Consider the following 10535-nt stretch of genomic DNA (forward strand, 5'->3'; position numbering starts at 1 on the left):
CTCAGTCGTGTCAGCTCTTAGTGACCCCATGGACTGCAGCCCACCAGGCTCCTCCGTCCATGGGATTTTCCAGGCAAGGGTACTGGAGTGGGGTGCCATTGCCTGCTCCTAATATTCCACTATATACATCTATATATAGCACATCTTCCTTATCCATTCCTCTATGGACGTTTACTTGTTTGCATGTCTTGTCTATTGTAAACAGTGCTGCATCGGGCCATATGCTTCTCCAGATATATGCCCAGGAGTGGGATTGCCGCATCATGTGGTAGCTCTATTTTTAGTTTTTTAAGGAACCTCCATGCTGTTCTGGGAGCAACTACTTTTCAGGGCTCACTTTGAGCAGAGGATAGTTGTGCTGGGGGAAGAGCGTGAGAAACCGGAGGCACAGCAAGTACAAAGGTCCCAGGGAAGGGTAGGACTCCCTGTTTAAGAAGCTCAGACTGGATCCTTATGAGCAAGCAGGGGCAACCTGAGAAGCCGCAGCGGGCTTCCTCCCGTTGTAGGGGGAAGGCCCTGGGCTGGGGGTTGCGGGACGCTCACAGGGTGATAACTGCCCTCCTCATTTGAAACACATTGATTGCCCTTTGCTTTTTCAAATGCTTTTCAAGAATCCAGAGGCTGGAGAGGGAATTACAGGTATGAAGCATTGCACAAGCAGGAGAAGGCAGAGCTGTCAGGAGTGAGGGTTCCTGAAAGAAAGTAGCTGAAGTAGAGTTCAGAGAAGCAAGCCAGGGCCACCTTTGAAAGGGCCCCACGTGCCAAGCTGAGGGCTGAGGGCTGTTCCTGAAAGCACTGAGGAGCCGTTGAGGGTTTCAGGCAGAGGAAAGAGGAAGTCAGACCTTTTGGAGTGGCAGCCATCATAAAGAATGATCCATGAGGGTGGGAGGTTGGGCAGGAGGACATGGGGTGGAGAGGAGCTGCTTCCTGTCTGCCTGTTGAGAAAGTGGAATGGGGGTTGAGGAGGAAGGGGCATTGGAAGGGAGATGTTGGGAAGCTGCCTCTGTCTTTGTGGCTTTTTGTGCTGTGTCTGTGAGCTCTCTGCTTGGCAGAAGTATTGCCCCTTCATGGGGGTCTCCAGGCCACAGTGGGCCCTGCTGGAGCATCCTGTGGGGAATGGGGTGCAGCTAGCTTTGTGGGGCTGTGGCAATTTCACAACCCACTAAAATGTTGGCGTGGCCCTAGGGGGCAGGGCAGGGCCCTCTCCTCAGCACAGCCTGCCTCCTCCATGCCCCATAAGCCCTGCATTCTGTTCTTTCTGGTCCTGATGAATCACAGCATGGGCACTGGGAGCCGGACGCCAGAGGGGGACGTGTTTGCAGGCGTAAGGGTTCGGTCACACCACCTAATGGGCAAGAAGACATGCCCCGCCAGCTGGTCACCGCGGGGTTCCCATCCGCTGGGGCGTCTGCAGGGGCCGAGCCATCAGGAGGGCTTAGGAGTGGGGATCCAGGTTGGGGACCACCTAGAAGGTCCAGCAGCTGCCAAGAGGTGCCTGTGCTGTAGAGAGGGGCTGGGGCACACCCAGCTCAAAGCCCCGATTCCCACAGAAGCAGGTTGTGTGGAGCTGTGTCTCTGTGTGGAAGGGCGGAGGCTTTCTAGGAGAAACAGAGAAAGGTGCACCTCAGTGGAGGGCACCAGGGCAGGCAGGCCTGGGACATCTCAAGAGCAGGCCTGGAGTCCTTTTTGGCTCTCTCCTGGGCAAGCTCTGAACATGCCCTGTCTAGATCCTCAGCAGTCCTGAAGGCCCAGTTGGTCTCCAAGGCCAGAGGCAGGGTGCCCAGCCCCACTGCCAGGAGCTGGTGGCTGGTGGGCAGCTCAGAAGATACAGCTGGGCCTTGTGCAGCAGCCCGACACCCTGGCCCTGAACACCTGGCCCTCACCCCCAGCGGGAGGTGGGGCCTTGCCTCGCAGAGCTTGGGACCTAGTGGTGGAGTTTCTGGGGGGTCTGGCCCCCTTCTGTCCAGAATCAGGAGTCAGGGTCAGACCCGCCCACTGTCCAAGAAGGACATAAGACCCCTTCCCTGAGGTGAGAGTGGCCACCCTCAGCCCTAGTGGTGGGGCCAGGAGACAGGAGGGCCTTGATGGCAGGCTCTGGGCCAGCAACTGAGGTGGGGCCAGCCCTGCATCTCCTTCCTCCCTCGGGGGCCAGCCTCAGCTTCCTCATCTCTCAGGAGGGCTTGACACCCCTCCTTCTGGCCTCCAACAGCTATTGGGAACATCAAAGGAGATAATTCTGTAAACTCAGCCCTGAATCCCTTCCGAACAGCAGGCTACCCTGCCACTGTCTTTGGGTCCCCAGGCGTAGCTATCTGAAGTCACCCAGACTTCGAGGACTTGATGTGACCTTGTCCCCTCCCAGGTCCCAGAGAGAAGGTTCAAGCTTTCTCTGCTTTCATCTTCTTCCCAAGTATCTGAACTGTTTTCACTCGAAGCATGACCTGGGAGTCAGAAGTGAAGCATGTAGAGTGAAGCTTGCCATTCACCCCCTCTCTGCCCCCTCTCTTCTCTCGTGCCCACCCCTGCTCCCCGCCCCAGGGGCAGCGGAACCTCCCTGTATCACTGCCTTCTTCTGTTCTACACCACAACTTTCGGTCAAACTCTGTGAGCCAAATTGCTTGTGAGAGATAAAATGATACTTTGGAGACAGACAAAAAAAAAAACCCTCTCTCTTAGGAAAAACTGACTTTTAGGGTTACTGTCTCACTGTGGATCAAAAAGCCTAGGTCTGGTTTGACCCTCAAAGGTGGGCAAGGACATCTGGATTTAGAGGGTGTGCACCCTGCCACTGCGACCTCCTAGGGGCTGCAGGGTGACATGGCTTAGCAGCAGTAACAACCCCAGCTTTGCTCTTTTCACCAGGATCAGTCCATCCCATACGTGTGGAAGTCTAGTCCTCACAAAGCAAGTTGAGACTTCATCTTGTTTTACTGAAGGGAAGGCCCAGTGTGGGTGAGTTGGCTCCACCTTGCCAGTCATAGCTTCACCTTGTCGGCGTGTGACTCTCAGGCCAGTGTTCACTCTCTCCAGACTCATGCACGAGTTGCAGTGACCATCCTGTAGGCTATCGGTCATCGCCTCCCTGGAGGAAAGCCAGGTCTGGGCAGAGAAATTATAATTGGAAAGTAGATTTGTGGGCAGGAGGCTTCCCACGGGGCCACATGTAGGGCTGGCTGGAGGCGTCCCAGGACCCCTCTTTCCCTCTCATTGGTGCCACAGCAAGGGTGACAGTCATCACCAGGCTCTTTGTCTACCATGCCCCATGTGCCTGCACGTCCCATCCATCGTGAATCGATTTTACTAGGGTTTTCCTGCTGTTTGTAGGTAGCAATTTCCATTGCTCAGATAGAGATTCGAAAAGTTGGGATTCTAGGGGAGAAGGGCCCTGGCCTGAGATGACAGAGTGGGCTCTGGGACATGCATTTGGTGGGATCTGCCCTCACCAGGGGAAGGTCAGCGTTCTGGGGTTTGGTCTGCACACAGGGAGGCCCTGCACGACGAGTTCATGCCTCTCCACTGAGTGATGGCATGAGTGGATTTGTTCTCTTGACAAGTGTGTCCTGAGTATCTGCTGGGTGTGACTGCATCCTGAGTGCTGGAGACATGCAGGGAAAATACAGAGAACTCAGGAAGTAATGGACCCTGATGCTTCCTGGGAAGCAGATGAGATCTGGAGGCTGGGCCTCCAGAAGAGTCAAGTTTGGTCAGGAAGTGAATGAATGAAGGGGGTGGTAGTGAGAGCATTGTTCCAGGGAAGATCCTGAGAGTGTGTGAGGGTGCGATCAGTGGGAAAGGGAGACTTGGCTGGCCCTGAACGCGGGGTTAACCGTAACCAGTATTTCTGGAAGGCCATGCAGGCTATGCTGTGGGGAGGGGAGGTGCCTTACCTTTCTTGTGCCGTGGACTCCTCTGACTTCTGCTGAGGCCCACGGGTACCTGTTCAAATAATGTTTGTAAATGTAAAAAATAAAATACATGCATGTGCTAAGTCACTTCGATTGTGTCCGACTCTTTGCGACCCTATGGACTGTAGCCCACCAGGCTCCTCTGTCCCTGGGGCTTCTCCAGGCAAGAATACTGGAGTGGGTTGCCATGCCCTCCTCCAAGGCATCTTCCCAACCCAGCAGATGGGTTCTTTACCACTAGCGCCACCTGGGAAGCCCGAAACAGTAAAAAATGATAAAACACAAAGGAAGCCCACTGAGTCAGCTGTAGTTCCCAAAACAGAACACAGAAAGCACCTTTGTGGTACAGCAATATCTGTTCTTAATTAGCACATTAAAAATTAGATCTAGGGGTCACCTAAAATGACTCCTCTTTCCAAGCTGTGATGAGTACAGATAATATTTCACAACCAGCGACAGCGCCTATGGAGTAATTTCTACCAATGACAGTCCCAGGATTGCCCCTTCTACTGCGGTTTGAGCCGTGTTCACCCTGGCAGAAAGGGCTGTGTTGCAGTTAGCGGCTCCGGCATTTAGCGTGGGCAGTGTCCACATCCCAGTGTAGGCTCTAGGTGGAGATTCCCTGGGGTGGTCGGAGGGGCTGCTGAGGAGATAGGGGCAGTGTCCACTCAGTGGTTGGCTGTAAGTGGGCAGGAGGAGCAGAGGGAAAGGAAGGGGTTGATTCAGAGCTGATGGTAATGCCTGAGTATGAAGTGTGGCAAGGAGGAAGGGGTGGGGTGGTGTGCCCGGGTTCTGCCCCGGGGCTGAGCTGGTGGCGATGCCATTTACAAAGCCAGGGCTGGTCTGTGAGCCTGTGGTTTCTGCTGACGTGTCCCTGGTTGTCTTTCAGGTCAACGAAATCTATCACGATGAGTCCTTGGGGGCCCACATCAATGTCGTCCTGGTGCGGATAATCCTGCTGAGCTACGGGAAGGTGAGTGGGCACCTCACCAGGGCCCCCACCTCTGTGGGATGAATGGGGCCCTCCAGTGGGGCAGAGGCCGCCTTGAAAAGCCTTTATGTTGGCCAAAACCACCTCGCCTCTCCCCAGCTGCCCCGTGTTTCCTGTAAGAAACAAGGAACTTGTGAGCCGCCCCTGCTGTCCTTTCAACCTCACTTTCTCTTTAAAAATTTAGGTTCAGGTTTGGTGAGACCAACAGCTCAGGAGGTGACTGCCATGGAAGAGCTGGGTTTTACCCACAGTTTCTGGCCCTGCAGGGCTGCACAGGGAAGCTCCAGGGTTGGTCGGGAGGCCTGGGAAAGGAGAGGGAAACTGGGTGAGCGCCTTCATTATGGTTTCCTTGGGAAGGACCAGGTTAATCACGGGTAAGCAGGCTTAGGACTGGCCGGTGGGAATCATCTCAGTGGGCTCTGGGGAACCAGGGCTGCCTCTGAGTGCCTGGTACCTGGTCCTTGGGGATGTGCTCTGGGGATAGTGGGCTGGAGCGTGAGCGCCCGATGAAGGAGATGGCTGGGGGTCTGGACTCTGCATCGGTTGGTCTGCATTTGAAGAGCATGTGCTTCAGAGTGAGCACTTTACTGACTCTGGGAATTGGTTAAGCCTGGGAGGGACAGTTCCTCCCAGGTCAGCGAGGCCCTGGATGTCAAAGCAGCAGAAACACAAGGTGGAGACGCCCCTCAGTTTGACTCCTGCCTGTGTCTTCAGCCTACGTCCTCTTCTCATGCCACGTAGCTGCTGTTCTCACTGAGCACTCTTGCCCTTCTTACACTCCTTTGCTGTCAGACTTGAAGCCTTTTTCCTATCAGCATGCACAGGTCTATGCAAGTGGGGTTAGGAAGCCCCCAGACGGAAAGATAACAGGGTGGGCTGAAAGGAGAGCTGGTGAGGAAGGAAGGAGCCTCATGGTGCCAGGCCAGTGTGGACTGAGCCAGGCCTGTGCTAAGCAGCTTGGGAGCACTTTACATGAAATTAACTCAATCCAAGGACAGAGGAGGAGGTAGAGCTATGATGATCCCATTTCACAAGTAAGGACTTGTGAAACTTAAACTGAGGTTTAAGGCAGTTCAGTGGCATGAGTAGCCAGTAGCATCTGGCTCCTTAGACTTCCCTGGTGGTTCAGATGGTAAAGCGTCTGCCTACAATGTGGGAGACCCGGGTTCAATCCCTGGGTCGGGAAGATCCCCTGGAGAAGGATATGGCAACCCACTCCAGTACTCTTGCCTGGAAAATCCCATGGACGGAGGAGCATTGTAGGCTACAGTTCATGGGTTCGCAAAGAGTCAGACACAACTGAGCGACTTCACTTTCTTTCTTACTTTCTTTCTCTGGCTCCTTAGGAGTCCAGCTTCTCACCCTGGCAGCCAAATTCTGGAATCCGTGGTCTGACCTCACTCAGTATGAATAAAGTCAAGTCGTATTAAGATGAAGCCGAGGCACATCAGGCATAGTAATTATGGGGAGGGTTAAGTCCTCTACTCAGAGGCAGAGCCTTAGTCTCACAAAATGAAATTGAACTGCACACAACATACAAGGTCTGCAGTATAGACATGACGACGAAGGACTCTGTGATTGGACAAATCCCAGCAATGCTGGGCCTCGAGCCCACTTTTCCTGCCTTGGGAAGTGTGTTACACTATAGTGATACAAGTGACCACTGCAGAGGGTGGTAGTCATTGTCCCTCAATGTCCCAAGGACAACGTAAAATGTACCAAAGCAGACTGTCAGAACAAGGGGGAAATCTGCAAAAACCTAACTGCAGGAGTCTTTCATACCCTTTCCGAAACCTTTAACAGGTTACATTCTTAAAGGCACAGGAGTTTCAAATAATACAATGCTCATGCTTAGTATGCTCAGTTGTGTCCGACTCTGCAACCGCATGGACTGTAGCCCACCAGGCTTCTCTGTCCATGGAGTTTTCCCTAGCAAGAATACTGGAGTGGGTTGCTATTTCCTACTCCAGGGGATCTTCCCAAACCAGGAACTGAACCCAATGTCTCCTATACTGCAGGCGAATTCTTTACCACTGAGCTGCCTGGGAAGCACAAATAATATAATGGGTAAAGTTAAATTAGTTATATCATCTTTTCCCCTTGCTATACCTATGGAAAGATATGCCTTCTTTTTGAGGAATCATAGAACATTTAACAATTACAAATGTACTTTAGGTCGTAAAGAAAGTTTTAGTGAATTTCACACAGCAAAAATTGTTTGGACTATACTCAGTGCTCTAAAACTAGATGGAGGAAAGGGATATATAAAAAGAGTAAGTCCAGTCTCTCTGAAAAAAAAAAAAAATCTCCTGGGAAGAATACTGTTGGAGCCTCAATTGCAGACTATTGGGGAAAACCAATCAAAATGAGAGCACTACAGATCAAAACCTGTGGAGCAGGCGCCTCCCAAGATCACACTGAGCGAATGAAAACAAGTTAGCCCTGTATTCAACTCAGTAAGTTAGAACAGATATTAACAACTACCCAAACCCCAAAACCTAAGGAAAGTAAAAAGGAAATAGTTTAGGAAAAGGCAAAAATCAATAAAGTAGCAAATAGAAAGTAACAATAGGATCCATCGAGAAGCGAGCCTTGGGAAAAGCGAATCTTTGGCGTATTTAGTCTAGAAAGAAGAGGGAAGCATAAGCTAAAAGATCAGAAAGCATACGTACAATGCAACCCACAGTGGGGTGCTTTTCCTGGCTGAAGGGAAAGCTCTGGGGACAGTTGCTGCCTGGGCCTTTTCCCGACCCCTCCACCCTGATACCCAGTGGTGGTCTGTGAAGGAGGGGCGTGCACACCTTCCTCTGCAGGTAAGCAGGCAGTTTGTGGCAGGATGGGACAATCTCGGCACGCAGGCGCAGTATACAGCGGGGTAAGGCTAGGGTGAGCCACGCCCAGTGATACAGTTCCAGCCTCCGTTTGCTGACAAAGGGCTTTGGAACGTCCAACGGGACTTGTGCATCCCCATTAGAGCAGTCATCAACGTGCTCCCTGTTCCTCCCCCTCCCGCCCCCTCCTCAGGCTGGGTTCCCCTTTCCTGGCCTGAGACCCCTCATCAGCATCCTTCGGCATCTGAGGAATTTCGAGGCTGGTATCGTGAGGGATGGGCATGGTTATATCCAGCCCCCTCCCCACTTTTTGCCTCTGCAGAGGGCAGCGGGTAGGAAGAGGAGAAGAGCTACCGAGTGGTCAGGGCACTAAAAGGAAAAACTGGAGGGCTCTGTGTGGTTAACTGCTTACCAGTGCTGGCAATGTTTTGATTCTTATTTGGCCTAGGAACTGTCTGTCTCCTTCCCGATGTTAATTACTCCATGGAACAAAGCCTTGATTATTTTAACTACTTCCTGACAGGCTTTGTGCTAAATTGTCCCCACCCAAAGATGTTTCTTCTTGTTTTTCTTTCCTTAAGTATCTCACGCAGGTAGAAACCTGGTAGAAACCAGTAGAAAACCTGAAGGTAAGATTTTGAGAAACTCTGGGTTAGGGACCCAGAAGATCTTGGGAAATTCAGGATTTCTTGGGGAAACGGGAAACCCCATAATCATGTGAGAACTCAAGTGCTTCACTGTTTTCAAAGTTATCTTAAAATTACCTCTAAACAGAGAATCAGGTAACCTGTTTTTGCCAGTATATTTTATTCATTTGCAAGGAATTATTAAGCAAAGATAATGCAATATCATATAAACAATTTCAGAATATATATATGTTCTAAAATCCACCCAATTTCTCTTTCAGGATGATCTGATTCCTACATGCAAAGTTGCCACAGGTAGCATATCTAAGACAAAGTACAGACCTGTTTCACTTCTAAAAATAGATGTAAAAAATCCTAAGGCTTTAAGTCTTTCATTCAACAATGCATAAAGAGAAATTCCCCTCATGATTAAATAGGGTTTATTATAGGAAGGTGATGATTGTTTAATATCAGAAAGTCTGTTCATATAATTTGTCACATCCGTTCGCCTAAGGACAAAGCTCATCATCTAACAAGCACTTTTTGAGGGTTTTTGTGCATCAGGTGTCACCCCCTGGACCTCAGGGGCTGCTCTGGAGTGGAGGTGCAGACAGGGAAACAGTTATAACCGAGGGCTCAGAGACTTGGCAGGGGAAAGGTGGGGCAGGCAAGCCTTCCTTAGAGGTCAAGGCAGATGACTGGAGGCAGTGGCTTTTCAGCCACAGGGAGGGGGTGAAAAAGGGGATGAACCAGCACAGGGATGTTTCAAGTTAAAGGCAGGAAGAGAGCAGGCCGTGGGAGGAACAGGGGGCAGCTGAATCTGACTGAAGGGGACAGCGTAAGATGGGAAAACAGCAGAAGTTGGTGCTGAAGAAGCTAGCTGGAAGGAGCGGATCCTCAGGGCTCTGTACCTCCTGCCAAGGGGGTTGGTTTTCTCTCTAGGGCAGTTTCTAGCAGGAGAGTAACACGATCCGATTTGCATTTCTAAGAAGATCCCCGGGCTCCAGTGTGCAGAATGGCCGTGGGAGTGGTGGCTTGGGAGAAAGTGGGCAGCGTCAAAGGGAGGACAGTCGTGGGCTGTCCTGGGACCATAGCCACAGAGAAGGGAGAGAATTTTAGGAGGCCAGACCAGGAGGGGATGGGTGCTACGTGGATGAAGGTGAAAGGCCACTGAGCTTGTGCCTTGGGCAGCCTGCTAGGTGATGAGGCGGCCCCTGAGGGGGAGAGCACAGGAGGGGACGGGGCACATTGGGGAGAAAGGCAGCGAGCTGAGAGGAGATGTGTTGGGTCTGGGGCACCTCGTGCCATTCCAGGAGGGCCAGCCAGGGAGACACTGGCACGCGGGGCTAAAGCCTGGAGGGCACAGGGGAGCACCCCAAGTCTGGGGCACCTGGCAAAGCCCAGGAGCCTCTGCTGAAGGCACCAGCAGGGCAGGGAGCCTGATCAGCTCCTTGGGAACTGAGAGGGTGAGAATTGGTAACAGATGGTAACATCACAACCCAAATTTTATTTAAAGGTAGAAAAAGAAGCACATTGTCCTTAAAAGTGTTCTGCATTGCTAATTCTTAGGATGTTCTTAGATGTTTGCATAGGAGAATAGAGGGGTTCCATGGTCAAATGAGTCTGGGAAGGGCCTATACGACAAAGTAAAACAGGTATTTCTGATAACAAAATTTCTCAGAGACTTTACTATGAAAATGTGCAGGGTGAATCTCCAAGAGGTGGGTTAATACACATGGTTTCTCAAAATTCTTTCTCAACAGAACCCTTTTCCTCATGGAATCAACGTTCTACAGAATTTACTTTGGGAAATGCTGCCCTTATGAGACAGTTACAGTAAAATGGGCAACAAGAAAGAGACATATAATTTTGTTACTGAGGTTTTGGAAATTCTCAGTTCAGTTCAGATCAGTCGCTCAGTCACGTCCGACTCTTTGTGACCCCATGAACCGCAGCACACCAGGCCCCCCTGTCTATCACCAACTCCCGAAGCCCACCCAAACCCATGTCCATCGTGTCGGTGATGCCATCTAACCATCTCATCCTCTGTTGCCCCCTTCTCCTCCCGCCTTCAATCTTTCCCAGCATCAGGGGCTTTTCAAATGAGTCAGCTCTTCACATCAGGTGGCCAAAGTACTGGAGTTTCAGCTTCAACATCAGTCCTTCCAAAGAACACCCAGGA

At 51.4% G+C, this 10535-nt stretch overlaps 1 protein-coding gene across 1 annotated transcript in view; it reads left to right on the forward strand.

The window, feature by feature from the left end:
• The window catches only part of ADAMTS2 (ADAM metallopeptidase with thrombospondin type 1 motif, 2), a gene marked incomplete at its 5' end in the record, with an annotated part of 244363 nt that overhangs the window by 166963 nt on the left and 66865 nt on the right, over positions 1-10535 (forward strand). The window contains one exon of the mRNA XM_010831012.1: positions 4795-4878. Coding sequence (XP_010829314.1) covers positions 4795-4878 — 84 coding nt within the window. The remainder of the gene's footprint in view (positions 1-4794; positions 4879-10535) is intronic.

Source organism: Bison bison, unplaced genomic scaffold (assembly GCF_000754665.1).
Source record: "Bison bison bison isolate TAMUID 2011002044 unplaced genomic scaffold, Bison_UMD1.0 scf7180017864519, whole genome shotgun sequence".
NCBI lineage: Eukaryota > Metazoa > Chordata > Mammalia > Artiodactyla > Bovidae > Bison > Bison bison.